Consider the following 19,294-nt stretch of genomic DNA (forward strand, 5'->3'; position numbering starts at 1 on the left):
GGGTTGTCAAGAGTAATGACATCAAAATATGATTAAGTGATTTCATTTGACAGATTTCTTTTTTGATTTTGTATATAGATACATGTGTTGCCCTGATTGTTTGAGATTTTCTAAGCCTTCTGATGTTTACATTCTTGTAGCAAACTTTCTCACACACTTTCTGTAAATAAATTATTGTTTTGCATTCTTTTATAGAGGAGGAGAAATTTGATGGGCTGTTGGTCTGTCCAATGTCATTGGAGAGGTGGCACTTTCACCCTCCAATCCACTGTCACTTTTGGAAACCTGTAAATGTTGGAGTCAGAAAATAAACTTCCCTTTTTTACCTTGAGAACAGCAGCGTGTTCGCATTGTGGTTTTTTGTGTCCTATAGTAACATACATGGATGTTTACTTTATTCCACTTTATCTGCCTGTAACTTTGTTGATCTGGTGAAAGTATTTCTGGGGATTTTACATTTATGTGTCCTGTAAAATTCTTGTGATTTTTTTCATATAGAACAGCATTGCTCAGTTACCAGTTGAAGAACTGGATAGAATTCAGGAGTACCTTCAAAACAGTGGATTAGCAGCAAGGTAAATAGTACCAACAATGCCATTAAAATGTAAAACTAAGTAGTGTTATAATACAGATCGTGTTAACTCTGTTTTCCCACATCTTGGTTTTTTTCCTAGATGGCAGATAGTGGGTTGTTTTTGGGAGTAAACTGGGATTAAAGCCTCTCATATGATGCTGGCATGTTCTGGCCCAAGGTGCAGTTGTGCTGTCTGTGTTGAATTTGCAGTAAGAACTACTTAAAAACTGAAGCAAGCTCTAGAAGGTTGCTTCAGATTCTCTTTCCTGCATCCCACTCAGTATTTAACTTTTGAGAGATAGCAGCTGCAAATTAATTTCTTGACAAAATCTGTTTTACTAAAGCGAACTTCATTTTCCTCAAACTTGCAAAATATTGTTAGTTCAAGCTAAGCGGGCTTGCGGGTTTTTAGTTTTTTTGGTTTTTTTTCTCCCATACAACTGTGTTAAAAGTTTTAACTGTTGAGTCTTCTGGCTGTTTAAACTGCGTGTATAAAAAGGAGCAAATTATTAATTTTTTAAAAAACTTCTGTTTGATGTTGGAAAGATCCTTATTTACTCCTCTTGTCATTGCTGTTTGAGGTTAATATCTGTTGACTGAAATAAGTGTAGGGGAAAGAACCTAAAATGTGAGACTGCAGTAGATCAATAGTAATGTGCTTACCCAGGTAATGGTCAATTTAATTTAAAAAAAATTTAAAAATTACTTTGTACAAGTTCTTGGTAGCAGTAGTGGAGTTTAAAAAGAAACACAAAAAAAAAACCGTATTAAAAAAAATCTCTGACACTGACATAAATCCAGAAACTGGAGTTTTTAGTACAGTGAGGGATAAATATTTTTTTTAATAGAAGTATAGTTTTAGTGGGTTGTTGGTTAGCATCTGTTAAAATGTATTTTTTTGCAGTCAAATAATCAGTTCACTAACTTTGACGACTCTTACTCATTAAAAGATGTGCTGGATAAAGAAAGCTGTATTTTAAGCTTAGGTATATCACTAATTTTAATGCTAAATTAAATTTACATCTTTATTTGTTGGTGGTGCTGAGTTAATTAATTTTGGCCTCTGATACCTGAAGGAAATTTGCATCATGTGACTGCCTGTATCTAACAAAAAACTGAAGACCCTAGTGCTTTTTTGTCCTGGGATTGGAATTGAGTCACTGGATGTCTTTTTAAATTTAAAACTGGATTTATTTTTAAATTATTTACAAAGCTGAGATAGCCCTCTGCTGATGTGTTCTTCTGTTTTCAGGCACCAAAGACTCTACTCACTCCTGGATAGGTTTCGTCTCATGGTAGCACCAGACACGACCAGTCCCTCACCTCTGGTCACCTCACACCCACTAGATGGAGAAGACCAACCACCTTTAGAGAATGTAGTTCTAGACAAAGTAAGATTATGTTTAGAAAGTCACTAGAAGTGCCTTGGCTATAAACGAGCTTTATTATTTGCAAAATATTTAAATGCAGCTTATTTTTACTGTGCAGTTAATGCTCTCAGGATTGTCAGATTGTATCTCAAAAATAGATCAGTGATTAATTTCATGTGTGTTGGCTGACTGTTGAACATCCCTTAGGATGGATGACTAGCACAAATATAGATGTTTGTTATATTGACAGTGCTGTGAAAAATTTACCAAGTTTGGTTTCTTTGCTCAGCTTTAATGGAAACATTTATATGCAGTTCAATAGAGACAGATAAATAATCTTGTTTTCTTGATGTGTTTTACTACAGTATTGGTTTTATTCATTTGCTGGAAGTTGTTGGCTGTCTCTTGGAAATTAAACATTGCTTGTTCAGTTTTCCCTTCTCAGCTTTAAATTACTTTTAGAGAACAATCAAGAATGCTGAAGTATTTCTGTCTTTCATGAACTTAGACGTGTTTATTTCCAAGTGAAGTGATAGGCTAAGAGCAAGTCTTGGGGCCTTCTGTGCCTTCCTTTTTCTAGTTTGTCCCATGGTACAAATAATTTCTCATTTTCATCCCTCCGTGTTCTGTAGTGATACACAATAATAGGAAACTTACATAACTGAGATGGCAAAAATTCTTTGATTAGCTGATAGTTGGGATGAGTCTGAGCAGTCATTGGCTTAGGGGAGATATTGAGACCTACTTGGACAGCAGGAGAAAATGCTCTGCCCAGAAACCATTTACCCATAGCTTTGTCTTCAAATTGCCCCAAAAATCTCCTTTGGCTGTCGCTGTAAATTCTAAACAAAAGTAGTTTTTGTATGCTCCTCCCACAACTTCTGCATGGTTCACAGAATCATAGAATATCTTACATCGGAAGGGACTCATAAGGATCAATGAGTCCAACTCCCTGCTTCTTTCAGGGCTACATAAAAATAAATCCCATGACTAATAGCATTGTCCAGATTCTCCTTGAACTCTGACAGGTTTAGTTCTGTTCTAATTAATTTCAACAAAATTATTTGAATCTTTGAATATATATATATATATTTTTTTTTTAAATAAATAAATAAATATATACTATATATTTATTCTATTTACATTTATTATGCACATTTATTTTATATATATATTATTTGAAAAGTTTTCTTCCTCGTTTATAGTATTGGCTTGTCTCTAATTACTGTTATATTTGTGTGACTACTGAGTATTCCATGCTTTTTTTCTAGATAGTCTAGTCATGTTTAGGATCCTAATACAAGTACCTACACTCTGTATTAAGATCAATTTTTCCTCATTTCCTGTCCAGACTTTATGGGAATAGACAAGTTGTCACCGAGCATCCATTGGTCCAGTTTAATATGTTCCATTTCCATTCACCGGTTTTTTGTTTTGCTTTGCTTTTTAATTTGACCGGGGTTTTTTATATTAATGTAGACTGCAGATGTCTTAGACATTCAGTGCTAATGAGCAGTTCTCTCTCTGCCCCCATATACTGTGTTGTTTTCTAAAAACAAGTATGTAATAAATTTCCTTTTTTGATCATTGAAGGACTGGTATGTGTCACTAGTGCGGTCACAGTGTTACATCAAGTCTGACTCAGCACTTCTAGAAGGAGCAGAGCTGGTGAACAGGATTCCTCAGCCTGACCTGAGCTCCTTCATGACCAGCAAGGTAACTTTGTCAGAGGAAGAGGATGAAATTAGTTCAATTGTTCCTATTGGTAGTATTAAAAGATTACATTCTGAAGTGTTTACATTCTTGAATGTAAACACTTCAAATTTGTGTAACACTGATAATATATACTGATAATACTAATTCACTTAATTTTAGAAACTAAAATAGTAGATATTTGTGAAAAGCAGTGGATATCTGTTTAGCAATGTTGCTAATAGTAACTTACTAGTAGTACATGTTGAATAGATAGAGTGGAAGCAAAGGTTTATTTATGTATTGCAGTGAGAGAAATCCAATTTTATTGTTGTATCTAATCTTGATTTGCCATACAGTTTCTTCCAAGGCCAGCTGTTTCTGTAACCTCTTCAGTATCTGTGCTGGATGACTTGCAGTAAGACAGTAACGGGCCACGGTAAACCTGGCAAAAAGGGCAACTTGTATCTAAGAATGTCTTTTGTTCTCATTCTCACCGTGATTATTTGCTGCTGGTAATCAGAAGTAATACTGGGGAAGCTGTTTCTAAAAAGATACTTCATTACTTGAAGATTCCTTGTGTGTATATATAGATCATCCTTAAGCTTTATTCACACATTGTCCTGAAAATTTGGAATAAGCATATTGATTTTCCTTTCCAATATGGTGCTGGTTGGAATTGACATTTGGAGCCAGTGTGGGCTAAACCATGTTGTTACACCACAGTAGAGCAGAGGTACTAATAATAAGTTAGTTAATCAATAAACTGTAAATTTACTACCATATTAGCGTGTTAGAATAATACCACCAAATACTTAGTTTCACTTTAAAAGCAATTTTTAAAAATTTCCTGTTTGATTTCAGGAATTCAACCTAAGCTTGTTAGCACCTTGTTTAAGCCTTGGCATGAATGAGATCTCAAGGGACCAGAAGAGCAGCCTCTTTGAAACAGCTCGGAGGGTAACTCTGGACCATGTGTCTGCTGCTGTACAAAACCTTCCAGGCAACCACCAGGTTTTTCAGCCACTATTGCCAACTGAGCCATCAACCTACTGGAAAAAACTAAGCGATATCTTTGGTAATAGAAATAATGATCTTTTAAAGTTTATTCTCTCCTCTGCAAAGATACTTTACAGATGTCTTGTGAATACATGAACTTACTATTAAAAAAAAAAAATCAAGATACCTGGCATAAAAGTGCTTATGAAATAGTTCTGAAAATCATGTATTGAATGGAAAAAAATTCAAACTGCTAGATTTCATCCAGTCTTATTTTATAGGAGATGAGGTGATGTATCAGTCTATGATGACACTTTGTCGTGCACTGGCTCAGTATTTGTTGTTACTCTCAAAACTACCAGCTGGTCTCCGTGTTCCTCCTGACAAAGAGGGTGATATTCTGAAATTCGTAGTGATGTCAATAGAGGTAAGAAACTACACCACAATTCAAGATGCAATGAAATGCTGGGAGAGGGAACAACTCTATCTTAAACTGATCACCACTGAGTAATTTTTTATTGGGGCAACTATTTTGTCTTAACTGTAGAAATTTCTTCTTAGTGTTTTTTTGTGTTTGACCTCTGCTAGTAAATCAGATTTGGGTTGTGGGACAAGGACAGCTTTGTACAAGGAGAGATTGAAAGACTGATGCTGGCATTTTGGGAGAATGGGTCCTGCACTGATTTTTGGGACGCTTAATAAACAATATATAAATGTCATCATTTTCTTGTACTTGAAATAAATAGCATTTTCTTGGGAAAAAAACCCAGTATTATTTGCTACTAATACTTTACATTTTGCTGAGTTAAAAAAGGCCCCCTTGGTTAGAAGTTGTTCTGAGAATTTGCTGTTAATGGGGAGCTTCTCTTTTTGTACAGGCACTATCATGGCATTTAGCACATGACCAGATTCCATTAAGTGTAGATCTTCAAGCTGGTCTGGATTGTTGCTGTCTGACACTACAGCAGCCTACTCTTTGGAATTTGCTGTCTTCTGCAGCTCATGTGACATATGCTTGCTCCTTAATTAACTGCATTAGATTCATCATAGAAGCAGGTGAGTGCAGTTTGATCAACTAGGAGAAAAGTTTTGTTAACAGATTGCCAGTCATCAGTGATCAAATGCTGTGTATCTGGAGTATTTCCTTTGAGTCCTTATTAATAATTTGTTTGACACATTTAGTTTTTACTACTTTAATTTTCCATTTAAAATTTAGTGTTTACTTTTGAACTTGGCAAATGCCTTGGATATGTCAAACATTTGACTACTGCGTGGTGTTGATTAAAAAATGGAATATGAAATAGGTAATAGCTGTTCCATTCAAATATTTTCTCCAATTCAGTTGCTGTGGAACCTGGTAATCAACTTCTGAGTCCTGAAAGAAAGAATACTTCAAAACCTTTAAGTGAGGGGGAAATTGATTCAAATGTACAGAGTAAGTAAACAGTGAATTTTGCTTCTGCCCTAAACTTTCACTGAAGAAATATTTTTTGGTACCCTTTCCATTACTATTATGTTTAACAATGAAAGTTCATCTTATTTGTATTTGGTAAATGTCTATTAAATATAGGTTGCTATATTTTTACAGGTATAGTTGTTTTTTCTTGAAAGTTACAATCTGCATTATTGCAGATTTTCCTTTTGGGGGATTCTGTTAGCTGTGCAGCATGCTACAGACTGAGCTTTTTAAAGTGTGGAGTTTTCAATTTTAAAAATTTATTTGTTTATGTCCTTATTGTGGTTTTGTCCTTTTTAATTAACATACTCTTTCATTAAGAATTTTTTGTTTCTGTCTTTTTAAATTATTTGTCTTTTGAGTGGATTTGTAAAGCTGAATTTCTTTCTCTCCCAACAAAGAAACAAAACACATTATTGCAGCATGTGAAATGATAGCTGAGATGGTGGAATGCTTACAGACTGTCTTGTCACTGGGGCACAAAAGAAACAGCAGCATCCCTGCATTTCTCACTCCTGTCCTCAAGAACATCATCATCAGTTTAGCAAGGCTGCCTCTAGTGAACAGCTACACCAGAGTACCTCCCTTGGTATGTTTGTTATGCTTGGCTTTCAGGACTTTAAAAGTTGTTGAAAAACTTTGAAAACCAAACATGGTGCTGCATCTGAAGTTCTTCAACCTTCAGCTGTTTTGGTCAATCAGTTTTTCTTTTTGAACACTGAGTAACAAGCAACACGTGCAAGGCCACTTCTCTGTTTCTCAGCGCTCTGTTTTTGAGGGGATGTAAAAACATAGTAAGTTTTTTGGTTGAAACGTTTTTGCCCCCTCTCTGATGTATCAGTGTGCTTTTTCAGGTATCATCAGTATGTGAACTGTTCTCCTTAAAGTCTGTTGCAGCATAATTTCTGCACAATTTCTAAACTGAAATATGTGACAAGAACTTACTTGCTTCTATAGATAAACTTGGACCATAAAACTGGATCATTAATTTACAGTGGGAAGTATGTGGAAAAAGCCCTAAAATTAGAAATATGCTATACATTGTACATAAGTTTTGTTAGATTTCAGTCTTCCTTTGAGTATTTTTCTGTTTGGAGAACTGCTTTTATTTACTGATGTATTGTTGCCTTTGAATGGTTCCTATATATTTAGAGCTGTAATATAAATACTAGATCTGGTTTGGATAATTAAACTTTCATTATACTTCTTTAGGTGTGGAAATTAGGCTGGTCACCAAAGCCTTCAGGTGACTTTGGCACAGTTTTTCCTGAAATCCCAGTAGAATTTCTACAAGAAAAGGAAATCTTTAAGGAGTTCATCTATCGCATTAATACACTTGGTATGTACAAAATTAAATTCATACATTTGGCTCTTACTGGGCATTTACATGTGTTTTGAAATTACTGAATAACTGTATCTGAAACCATTTGCTTACTTTTGTTGCTTATGTGGAAGACAGATAATATTTCAGAGCAGGTTAGTAATTGTGCTGCAGTAATTCTTACATTTTGTTCAATTAAGAGAATTATACAAATAAAGTCAAAAGTTATTCCATTTCAGGGTGATTTCAGTGTGCTCTTGCAGAATGACCATTTGTTTTCTGGGGCATATGCTTGACAGTATGTTTGAGAATATTTTGCTTTCCCCCCACTTTTTTCTATTAATGCAGTGTATAAAGTCCTGTGGTAAGATCCCTCTGTAACCTACCTTCAACTCAGACATCAGGTGTTTGGGCTGGAGTAGAAGATCTTGAAAATGTCCTTCCTACCCAACCCATTCGAAGAGTGTCTTAGCACATTGTTTCCAGTTCTCTCCATCTTCTTGGAGCTGAAGGAGAGAAGCTGCAGTGTTGTTCTCTGCCATTCCCATCCACACCTAGTAGATCACAGAATAAGCTGAATTATAAGGGACCCACAAGGATCATTGAGTCCCAGCTCCTGGCTCTGCACAGCACTATCCCCAGGAGTCACACCCTGGGCCTGAGAGTACTGTCCAGACACTTAGTAAAATCTGTCACGCTTGGTGCTGTGACCACTTTCCTGGGAAGCTTGTTCCATTACAAAATAAATAAAACCACCAATATAAATAGCCAGTGGTATGAAACTAAATCTGTGGAAACAGTGTACCTTTTTTTAATGCTGTTCCTTGTTTAGCTGTGTGTTGAGACATGAGTGGCTATCTCTGAGTGTTTCCATAGGATGGATCAGCCGTACTCAGTTTGAAGAGACTTGGGCTACTTTGCTTGGTGTGCTCGTAACTCAGCCCATTGTAATGGACCAAGAGGAGAATCAGCAAGAGGTAATGTCATTCATTGTATTTTTTAAAGGAAATTTTACTTAAACCAGGAAAAGTGTTACTATTAATAAAACTGTAAAGCAGAAAAGAAGTGACTAACACTAAGGAATTTTTTCTATTTTGTATTTCCTTTTTCTCATACCGTAGTGAGTTCAGACACATCTATCTTCTGGCTTAGAGCCTCTACAAGCATGCAAATAGTGAGGAAATAAATTAATGAAGCTGTTTCAGCTCTTTATTAGTACATTATTCAACACAGATTTTGGGGTTTTTTGGTAAGATTCTTGACTAGAAATTAATTGACCTGAAGATGCATGTTCATGTGTCTTGCTCCCACTTGTAGACTGTATATTGGCTATCTGGGCTTCTAGCTTAGGTAAATGTTCAAAATTCAGGGGAGAGCATTTGGGGATCAGAGCTGAAGAAATTTAGAGCAGAATTTGTGTCTAATTTATATACCAAAATATATGTAGTTATATACCAATTCCTATACCAAATATTTCTGTCCAAAGAACAGCAACAAAACTGGGGCTGGGGCTGAGGGAGCTGAGGGTGTTTAATCTCAGGAAGAGGAGGCTCAGGGGGATCCTCATCACTCTCCACAACTACCTCAAAGGAGGGTGTAGCCAGGTGGGGATTGGTCTTTTCTGCCATCTCTCAACTGAACTCCTTAATTTGCACCAGGGAAGGTTCAGATTGGATATTAGGAAAAGAATTTTCACTTAAAGAGGGGTTAGGCTTCGGAATAAGTTTTCCAGGGAGGTGGTGGAGTAATTGTCTTTGAAAGTGCTCATTAGAGGTCTGGATGTGGCACTTACGGACACAGTCTAAGGGTGATTATGGTGGTACTGGATTCATAGTTATGCCGGATGGTCTGTGAAGGTTTCTTCCAACTTAGATGATTCTGTGGAAAGTCTAGATGAGAGTGAACTTGGCAGTCATGAAAGAGATTTTTCCGTCTTCAACTGTCTTAACCTGCTAGCAAACTGATTTTCCTGGGTTCTAGTTCTTTGACCTGAAACGTTATTTCCCTAGGCTTGTTCATGGTCCTGATAGTAGATGCACAGCCTAAAGCTGTTTGAAGAATTCAGGGGACAAACTGTGGATCCTGAGTAGCAGACAAAGAGGTTTTCTTCTCTTGCTTCCTAGGTGTCACACTGCAGAAAGGAAGAGGGAATCATCATCCCTCTTCACTGGTTTAGCATTTTCTCCTAGTTATACAGGCTTGGACACCTTGACTTAAGTGTTTGCTGCATAATGGCCATGTTGGGTCAGACTTAGGGCAATCTAGCCATTGGTTGTTCCTTATTTGGCATGTAGAGAGTATTTGTGGAACAAGAATAATATTGCTCCTTTGCTTTCCAAGGCAGACCAGTACATTCAAAATTGCAAATATTTTAAGCACTCTTGTAAATTTCAGTGTATTAATATTTTCTGAAATAAAAATAAAATATTTTGGAAGTTGAGCATTGGTTACCATCTTACCATCTTCTGAAAAGGATCAGATGCATTTGTGGTCTGTTGCTTTGTTTCAACAAGTAACTAATGGGTAGCTGCAAAGAAAGAGGCTAAACACTTTAAAAGAAGTTCTGAAATGGACATCTTGAGGTTTTAATGCTGTTGGGACAAGAGAAGGGTGCATGCAGAGTGACTGATGAGAAGGAAGGATGTGTTGCTGCTGCAGTCAGTGCTTTGTGTGCATTGTTTATGTCACATAGATTTCTATGTGAAAAAGAGGAGGTGTCAGGCTTATTAATGATTATATAGTGAAACTGATATTCAGAGCTTTTGGGATTTTTTTTTTTAACAATTCAAATTACAGTGAGTTCATTTTACAGGAAGATACAGAGAGGACCCAAATCAATGTTCTTGCAGTGCAAGCCATAACCTCCCTGGTGCTGAGTGCAATGACCATACCTGTTGCAGGCAATCCAGCAGTTAGCTGCTTGGAGCAGCAGCCTCGCAACAAAGCTTTAAAAGCTCTGGACACAAGGTATTTGTTTTCACTTGTTTTCAAGTGCATAAAACTTGTGCTTAATACATAATGACAGTTGCTTAGTCTAGTTGTACAAAAAATGTGTGTAGATTGTATTTTCTAAGTAAGAGTATATGTGAATGGATCTATTTACAGAGAAGTTGCATGGACTTGGCATTGTGAACCTGCTGACTTACTAGATTATCTGAAAAAGATAACATCTTAATAAAATCTAGTAAACAGTGTGCAGAACGTGTTTTTCAACATTTTCATTTCTGTGATACTGAAAATATGCATAGACACATAACATTACAGAGCGAGCCAGACTTGCACAAAAGTGTTAAAGGAAAAATCTGCTAAAATTGATTTCTCTTGGGCTTTCAGGTTTGGGAGGAAACTAAGTGTTATCAGGGGAATTGTTGAACAGGAAATCCAGGCAATGGTGTCTAAGAGAGATAATATTGCTACTCATCACTTATACCAAGCTTGGGACCCTGTTCCATCACTTTCTCCTGCTACTACAGGTAAGTGCTTCTTTTTGGGGGAGGAGAGTGAATTTCTTTTGCATTAAAATGTGGAAAAGGTGCTCTAAGAAAAATTGGAAATCCAGTTTGTGGGAAATGAAGCCATTTTCACATGTGCTTTGTTATGCACTTTTTAAAAATTCATCCTGTGTTTCATTACAGGTGCTCTTATCAGCCATGAAAAACTCTTACTGCAGATCAATACTGAACGAGAAATAGGAGATATGGATTATAAATTGGGACAGGTTTGTTAAAAGCTCAGCTTTAAACTTGCTTTTTATTACATTTCTTCCAGTTTTGAAAAATTAGTTAAGAAGCATTGCTTGATAGGAAATAGAAACTAAAAGCTCTGAGTGATGCAGGGTAGGTCATAACTGTGTGTCTCCTCAGTAGAAGGGTGTGTATTGCCTGTCATTTAAATGAAAATATGTTTGACTTCTAAGATTCTTCTAGGCTGACTGTTGGGGTGTTAAATGCACTTCTTTGCTATTTGTTTTTGGTTTTTTTGTGTTTGTTGCAAGGTCTCTATACACTCCATATGGTTAGGAAATAATATCACTCCACTGAGAGAAGAAGAGTGGGGTGAGGATGAAGAAGATGAGAATGATGTACCTGCTCCTTCATCACCACCAATCTCTCCTATTAACACCAGGTATCTTATTTTTTTTCTCTTCTCACTTTTGAGTCATAGATAAGGTTTTATTTCTCCATGTTGTGTTCAATAAGCTGGGTTTATAAATTGGATGCTGGTAAATAACTGTATTATTTCAAATCAAGCATTTTAGCAGGGCTTAAGAATAGCTATTCTAACAGTTCTTTACTGTTCCTTGCAGGAAACACCGGGCTGGTGTAGATATCCATTCTTGTTCTCAGTTCTTGCTTGAACTGTACAGTCAGTGGATATTGCCATCCAACCCCAGCAAGAGAACACCAGTGATTTTGATCAGTGAAGTGGTGCGATCAGTAAGTCTGAATTGTTATTCAGAGTCATAATTGAGCATATGTTACCAAGTGTTCAGAACTAAGTAGCATTTATGAAGCGTCTTTTAATATATGGAACACGCAGAATTTTCTTGGCTGTTCTGTGGGCAGTACAGAAACATAACTTGAGCAACTACAGCATTATACTGATTGAAGCTGTATCTGTATTTCATACTCTGCTGCTACATTACAAATACTTCATTGTTACTTAATGGCAGTTTATATTTTACTTGACTACTTGCTAAAGCACGATTTGCTTCTCCTATCCCTTTGTAAGAAAATGAAGATGGAACAACAATGTATGTTGTTGATTATTAAGTGTAGAAGCAAAACTAAAGAACACAGGTGTGGAATGTGTCTTGACAGCCATTATTCACTGTCATTCCTATGACTTAAAATGAAACTATCCCTGCAAGAGAAGTGTGTGTTGTATGTTTGGGGGTGGTTTAGTAAATTGTAAATAGCAATGTTCATGTCCCAGAGTTAGTTACTATAGTGGCTTTGGTTTTGTACACTTTTTGGTAAAAAGGACTTCTTGGAGGTCATTATTATCAGAAGTGAATGGTGGAATTAATTCTGGACAACAATAGTAATAGTTATTTCAGACCCTTGAGTAAATGTTTACACATTTAATAGATCAGTTGAGGAATCTTTTGCTCGCAATTTTAACAGAAGGGAGAGTCAATTTGTGGCTGTCTGCTAATGGGATTTTTTTATATTCAATTTTAATTTCTGTACAGCTTCTGGCAGTGTCAGACTTATTTACAGAAAGGAATCAGTTTGAGATGATGTACACAACACTGACAGAGTTGAGAAAGGTGCATCCATCAGAAGATGAGATTCTTGTACAGTATTTGATACCAGCTACTTGTAAAGCTGCTGCTGTTCTTGGAATGGTAAGAAATTCTCAGTTTATTGCAAATTCATGAGTGTTTAGGTTAACTCAGCTTCTGCTGCAAAACCTGGTATACTTGTTAATGGTGGTTTGTATATAAGAATGTCCTTTAGCTGATCTGCATGGCTGTAAGAAGTAATAGGATATGTATTCTGGGCTTTCAGAGTTTGCAGACATTATCTCCAATTGCCCTGTATTCAAACAGAAAGGTTGTTTGGTTTGATATTTTTTTGAGGTTTGAGAACAATTTCATGTGCTTTTTGGTTTGTTTTATTGAATTCAGTGTTGCCTTTGCCCTGGACTCTTCATTTGTTACATATCAGGCCAGAAATGAGGACTTGCAGAACAGCTTTTGCTAGGTTTATATGAATGGCTGTAATCTCATGGGAGGCTGGGACAGTGCATGTCATGAATATATATAGCCCCAGATAGTCAGATATCCCTTTTCTCTCCCTCACTCTTCCCTCCACTGCATCATTCTGTCTTGAAATGTGTAAACCAGGAGTACTTTACAGGGGACATTTCAGAGTGGAGGTATTTAGGAAAAAAAATTACAGAAAGGTTGTTTGGTTTGATATTTTTTTGAGGTTTGAGAACAATTTCATGTGCTTTTTGGTTTGTTTTATTGAATTCAGTGTTGCCTTTGCCCTGGACTCTTCATTTGTTACATATCAGGCCAGAAATGAGGACTTGCAGAACAGCTTTTGCTAGGTTTATATGAATGGCTGTAATCTCATGGGAGGCTGGGACAGTGCATGTCATGAATATATAGCCCCAGATGTCAGATATCCCTTTTCTCTCCCTCACTCTTCCCTCCACTGCATCATTCTGTCTTGAAATGTGTAAACCAGGAGTACTTTACAGGGGACATTTCAGAGTGGAGGTATTTAGGAAAAAAAATTACAAATCATTTTGGAAGGAGTTAGCACTTCTAGAAACTCTGAGACTAATATAAAGCTATATGGGTAATAGTGGTAAAAGAAATTCTGAAAGGCTTTTAGGGTGGGGCTTTCAGTAGCTAGTGCAGCAGCAACTGTGCAAGGGAAGGCTGGGAACATGATGGCAAACACACAGAAACAGTTTTAGAGATCAGCTATTCTGACCAGGCTGTCATTTCCCACTCAGTGAGCTAATAACACCTTCTCACAAGCAAACAGCTGAATGTAACAGCTTGGTGGGACTTAAAAAACAAGAAGCTGGTTCCATCAAGAGTTGCTTGTTTTTCTGTGCTCAGTTATATAGAAAATCTGCTTAAAAAGAGCAGCTAGAGAGAAGACACTGTCTCAAACTGGCCTGTGTCTTAGATACTTCATAAGTAAAGGGACAAGGTAAAGCAAGTAATTTCTTCTGATTACTTAGATAGTAAGGAGAAGACTTTCCAAAACTAAAATTCAAAATAGATTTTGTATATTCCAGTAAGTTGTGGTATTTGATAACAGGGAGTGAAGTATCCAGTACCAGCCTGACCGGTGAATACTGAACATAAAATTGTGGAATCATTTAGGTTGGAAAAGACCCTTGAGATCACTGTGTCCAACCATTCACCTAACTAAACCATCTCTCTAAGGATGGAGCCTAAGGAGCCTCAGGGGGAATTTTACAACTCTCTACAAGTTCTTGAAAGATTATAGCCAAGTAAGGGTCAGTCTCTTCTCTCAGGTGACAGGACAAGAGGAAATGGCTTCAGGTTGTGCCAGAGAAGGTTTGGGTTGGCGTTTGGGAAGAATTTCTTCACTAGAAGGGTGGTTAAGCATTGGAATGGGCTGCCTAGGGAGGTGGTAGAATCACCATCCCTGGAGGAGTTCCAGGAACGACTGGACATGGCACTCAGTGCTGTGGTTTAGTTGATGGTGGTGCTCAAAGCCTGGACTCCATGATCTTGGAGGTCTTTTCCAACCTTAATGATTCTGTAAAGTACTGTTGAACCTCAGACCCTTGGGCCCACTGATCCAGCCTGTCCAGATCCCTTGGCAGAGTGTCCCTCACCTCCAGCAGATCAGCATTTCTGCCCAGCTGAGAGTACACTTGATTCCCTCATCCAGATCACAGAATTGGTGGAGGGAAAGATGTGTAGGTCTGAGTACCAGTGGTCTCAGAGAATAATAAATGAATGGAATGATGTGCTGTGAGTTGAGTAGACAGATATTAGATAGCAGAGTATAGTTGTCTCATTTCAGATGGAAGAATCCTTCTTGTTTAGTTGAAAGACCACAAAATTTCAATCATTCCAGTCCTGTATTCTTAGTAGCATGTACTATTTACTGAACTAATCCTTATATTATTTGGGTTTTTTTAAGTTTGAATCATGACATAACTTTGTACAAATAAAACAAAGTAGCATCAATTTCCTTGTTCATCTGCAACTCATCTCTTGTCTGATAGTATTATTCTTGTGACATTTATTCAAAGTAGTTTAAGCCAGACTCTGGTTTGTTCCCTATTTTCTGCTCTTTAATTTGTTCCAAGTATTTCTGAATGACAGGACTTGGCAGTATTTAAACCAGTGTTGATTTCTAATGAGTGCTCTTGTTGGGTGTATTAGGATAAAGCTGTGGCTGAACCAGTAAGTCGACTGCTGGAATCAACCCTAAGAAGCACCCACATGCCAAGCCGGATTGGAGCTCTGCATGGAATTCTTTATATCCTTGAGTGTGACTTGCTGGACGAGACAGCAAAGCAGCTCATTCCAATTATCAGCGAGTATCTGCTCTCCAATTTGAGAGGAGTAGCACAGTAAGACTCTTCTCCCTTTCCCCCTGGCTCCAAACTGTTGCATGTTTATGTCTGAACAAAAGGGCTCTCTGTTGTTGGCAGTTGCCAGTACATTTTAGAGCAGGCTGTTGTATCAAGCAGGTTTTGGCATTTTCATTGAAAATATCATCCAATTTTAGGTTTAATTTACAGAGTGGAATGGTATTTGAGGATTAGAAAACTGTTTGATAGTACAGGCTTTCATGTCTTTAGTAAACTGTGTTGCTTAAACCTAATTTTTCTGTATTTTCATGATAGTCTATGTTCTCTTATGGCACCTCAGCAATACTTTGTGATTGTAAAAAGAGCTTACGTTTCATGTTCAAAAACACTTTGAATTTCTAGGAATTGTTTATAGTATCTCTGTTTGTGACCTAAACAACTTTGGTGTGACCACTAGTTTTTTTGCTCATTTGCAGTTGTGTGAATATCCATAACCAAGAGCACATTTTGGTGATGTGTGCAGCTGCTTTCTATTTGATTGAGAATTACCCACTTGATGTAGGGCCTGAATTCTCTGCAGGAATTATACAGGTATGTTGTGATGCCTCCAGTGAGGGGTGGTTGTGTAACCTGAGATCACCACATTAGCTGTCTTTAACACTTAACTTGGATAGTGAGGTGTAGGCATGCTTTTGGGTTTAGTTTCATCAGTTTTTGTTAATACTCATGCTGTTGTGGTGTGGTGCTAGAAGATGACCTGAATACACCTCAAAACCAAGTAGTTGGGATTTTTTTGCTTTATTTCAGATGTGTGGAGTCATGGTGTCTGGAAGTGATGAATCAACACCATCCATTATTTATCACTGTGTCCTGAGAGGACTGGAACGACTCCTTCTTTCAGAGCAGCTTTCCAGGCTGGACAGTGAGTCCCTGGTTAAACTGAGTGTTGACAGGGTGAATGTGCAGAGCCCCCACAGAGCAATGGCAGCCCTGGGACTGATGCTGACTTGCATGTACACAGGTATTCACTTTTTTTATACTTCTTATGTGCTGGGAGACTGGCTTGCTAACAGTGCTAATTTTCTTAATTTATTTTTGTTACCAAGAGTAGAAGAAGTGTGTTTTAACATCCACAGTGAACTTGTAACAAATTATTTTGGTGTAGGAAAGGAAAAAATCAGCCCAAGCCGTATCCCAGATGCAAATCCTGGTGCTCCTGACAGTGAATCTGTGATTGTTGCCATGGAACGAGTATCTGTCCTTTTTGATAGGTAAGAGGACAAAATCTGTAAATGGGGCTCTGGGAGGGAAAGGATTGTGTTTGCCACTGCTTGGTCACTTCTCTATTTGACAGTTCTTACACTTAATTAATGATGTTTCTTTACTTACTCTTGCTTAAAGGTTACACTCCTGGTGTACACAGTAACACTGATGGAATTGCTGAAGGCAGCACAAATGTGCAGGAATGTAAATGAAAACCAGACATGTCCAAACTGATACTGTGTGTTGCACAAACCATGATACTTCATAAATGTATTTCCAGCTCCCTTCAGGTCAAACTCTTAAGTGCTTTTCAGGATGTCTTCTACATAGTCAAGGATATAAATCCAGTTTACAGGAAATAATCTTTCTAACCACCCTAAGAATTTAAAACATTTTTCCCCCTTCCCTCCTCACAAGAGTTGCTCTTTCTGAGGCTGTTAAGTAATTGCAGTGGAAGGATACAGTAAAACTTCTGTATTCACATGGAACTCATTAATGGGAATATTTCAAAACCCCTGTTTTGATCTGACAATCTCAAGCTGTCTTAAGTGAGTATAGCATGTTAGATTTTGTGTAGTAGTTTGTGGGTAATGGTTTACATTTTTTAAAGTGTTCAGTGGTTTTTCCATAAAACTGGAGGAGGGTTTCACTTCTGTACTTGGTGAGAACAGAACTAGAGCAGTGCTTCAGTGTTTTTGAATATATCACTCTGAAGAGCTAGCAAAAAAAATGTGACTACTACAAGCAAAAAATAACTTTTTCAGGGAAGAATCACATGATGGTAACTTGATCTTGATACATCAACAGATGCTGCCTTTATTAGCAAGACTTTCCAATTAGTGTTATTTAAACAAAGTTGTCTGTAGGTTGGAGTATCTTTTCCCCACTTTACACAGCAATGCAGCTTGCTTTCCTTGTTTGATATGTTGGTCATTCTAAGCTTGAATAAAAAATGCCAAGATGTTATGAATGCAAAGTAGTGCTCTGCTTATAAATGGTCTTTTCTCTGATAACTAGGAGGAGTGATCTCCCCCCTATTTTGCTCTTGTTTAGTTTTTTCAGCATTCCTGTTGGTAAGTCTCATCTCTGATGCAATTCCACACCTTCAAAACATGTGATTATTCAAAAAAGAAAAGGGGAGAGTGTGGGGTAAGGACACACCTGTAACAGCTTCTGACAGCTTTGATAGACCTCTTTGGGTAGTCTGTTATTAAGACTACATGAAGATTTGGATTCATCAGTGCTGAGAACTTGCCTATTCAGAGATGAAAGTAAAATGTTCTTTCTGTTGCCAATTAAATTGGAAAAGAACAAGATATGTGTTGACATTCAGTCATAATATATTTAATTTTTTATTATTTTCAGGATCAGGAAGGGATTTCCTTTTGAAGCTCGAGTAGTGGCTCGGATTCTTCCACAGTTCCTTGATGATTTTTTCCCCCCACAAGATGTAATGAACAAAGTCATTGGGGAATTTCTGTCCAATCAGCAGCCATACCCACAATTCATGGCAACAGTAGTTTATAAGGTAGTATTAATACATTTATTTTTCTTGAATGTTTCAGAAAATGTCTAAATAACTGACAGTTCAGCTTTTGTTAATTAGATCTAAAAAAACTGCCATGATTGAGCTGTCCTGCTGTGAGCTTTGCCTTCCAGGCAGCATTGAGGGCTAGAATTGCCATGTCACCTAGAGGCCAAAGCTCACAGCAGGAGAGTCCAGTCACTGATAATGAGAAAATAAAGAGAAGGTTAGTGGTTGTGATCCTGGTGCTGAGATTCTAGATCTGAGTGAGCCATCACCTTGTGAACCTAAAAGGCAAGCCCCTGTGGCTTCAGTTGGGCTTCTAGGCTTTTGGCTCTTCAGCACCTACTGGACTTGTGCATTACTGGAGAGTGCATGTGTGTAGCACATGTGATCTATAAAAAACAGAGACCCCACACAAGTTGTGTATTTCTATGTGATTACTTCAGTTTGGCACATTTGTCATGAGTCCTGTTCAGTAATTCATTAGACTCAGAGTTGACCCCAGGAATCCAGTTTGTGACCCTCAGAGCTTTGTAGCCAGAGAGAACAACCCTTACAAGAGAAACTGAACTTTTCCCCGTATCCATCCACCCTGTCTTCATTCCTGTGTACAATTTGCAGGTGTTCCAGACTCTGCATAGCACTGGGCAATCCTCGATGGTCCGTGACTGGGTGATGCTCTCTCTCTCTAATTTCACACAAAGAACACCCGTGGCGATGGCAATGTGGAGTCTTTCCTGTTTTTTTGTCAGTGCTTCCACCAGTCAATGGATTTCAGCAATGTATCCTAAAAAGATTGAATGTGTGCCATTTCTGGGTAATTATATTGTAAAGCCTTGAAGGATAAGAGTACAAGTGTAAGACACAAAAAAGGCAGTTTTACTGCAGATAGTAATGGTGTATATTGCTTTGTGCTGTTGGTACCTTGGGTTTGTAGGGAAAAAAGAGAACATCTAAACAGATTATGAGAACAAAGTTATCTAAAACTGCTGCTTTAAGATCAGTTCCTTTTGGCTATGCAAGATGATGGGGAAAGTCCTTACTTTGA

At 37.5% G+C, this 19,294-nt stretch overlaps 1 protein-coding gene across 1 annotated transcript in view; it reads left to right on the forward strand.

Annotated features, from left to right (window-relative positions):
- HTT (huntingtin) overlaps nt 1-19,294 on the forward strand; it is a 79,627-nt gene that overhangs the window by 54,604 nt on the left and 5,729 nt on the right. Inside the window, exons 44-65 of the mRNA XM_041487137.1 lie at nt 499-575; nt 1,827-1,965; nt 3,538-3,660; nt 4,501-4,714; nt 4,917-5,062; nt 5,514-5,691; nt 5,978-6,070; nt 6,493-6,680; nt 7,304-7,430; nt 8,289-8,389; nt 10,225-10,379; nt 10,746-10,885; nt 11,048-11,130; nt 11,407-11,537; nt 11,719-11,848; nt 12,607-12,762; nt 15,304-15,494; nt 15,932-16,046; nt 16,263-16,476; nt 16,621-16,726; nt 18,084-18,246; nt 18,868-19,028. Of these exons, the coding sequence (XP_041343071.1) occupies nt 499-575; nt 1,827-1,965; nt 3,538-3,660; nt 4,501-4,714; nt 4,917-5,062; nt 5,514-5,691; nt 5,978-6,070; nt 6,493-6,680; nt 7,304-7,430; nt 8,289-8,389; nt 10,225-10,379; nt 10,746-10,885; nt 11,048-11,130; nt 11,407-11,537; nt 11,719-11,848; nt 12,607-12,762; nt 15,304-15,494; nt 15,932-16,046; nt 16,263-16,476; nt 16,621-16,726; nt 18,084-18,246; nt 18,868-19,028 (3,131 nt within the window). The remainder of the gene's footprint in view (nt 1-498; nt 576-1,826; nt 1,966-3,537; nt 3,661-4,500; nt 4,715-4,916; nt 5,063-5,513; nt 5,692-5,977; nt 6,071-6,492; nt 6,681-7,303; nt 7,431-8,288; nt 8,390-10,224; nt 10,380-10,745; nt 10,886-11,047; nt 11,131-11,406; nt 11,538-11,718; nt 11,849-12,606; nt 12,763-15,303; nt 15,495-15,931; nt 16,047-16,262; nt 16,477-16,620; nt 16,727-18,083; nt 18,247-18,867; nt 19,029-19,294) is intronic.

Source organism: Pyrgilauda ruficollis, unplaced genomic scaffold, assembly GCF_017590135.1.
Source record: "Pyrgilauda ruficollis isolate IOZ18807 unplaced genomic scaffold, ASM1759013v1 scaffold1, whole genome shotgun sequence".
Lineage (NCBI taxonomy): Eukaryota > Metazoa > Chordata > Aves > Passeriformes > Passeridae > Pyrgilauda > Pyrgilauda ruficollis.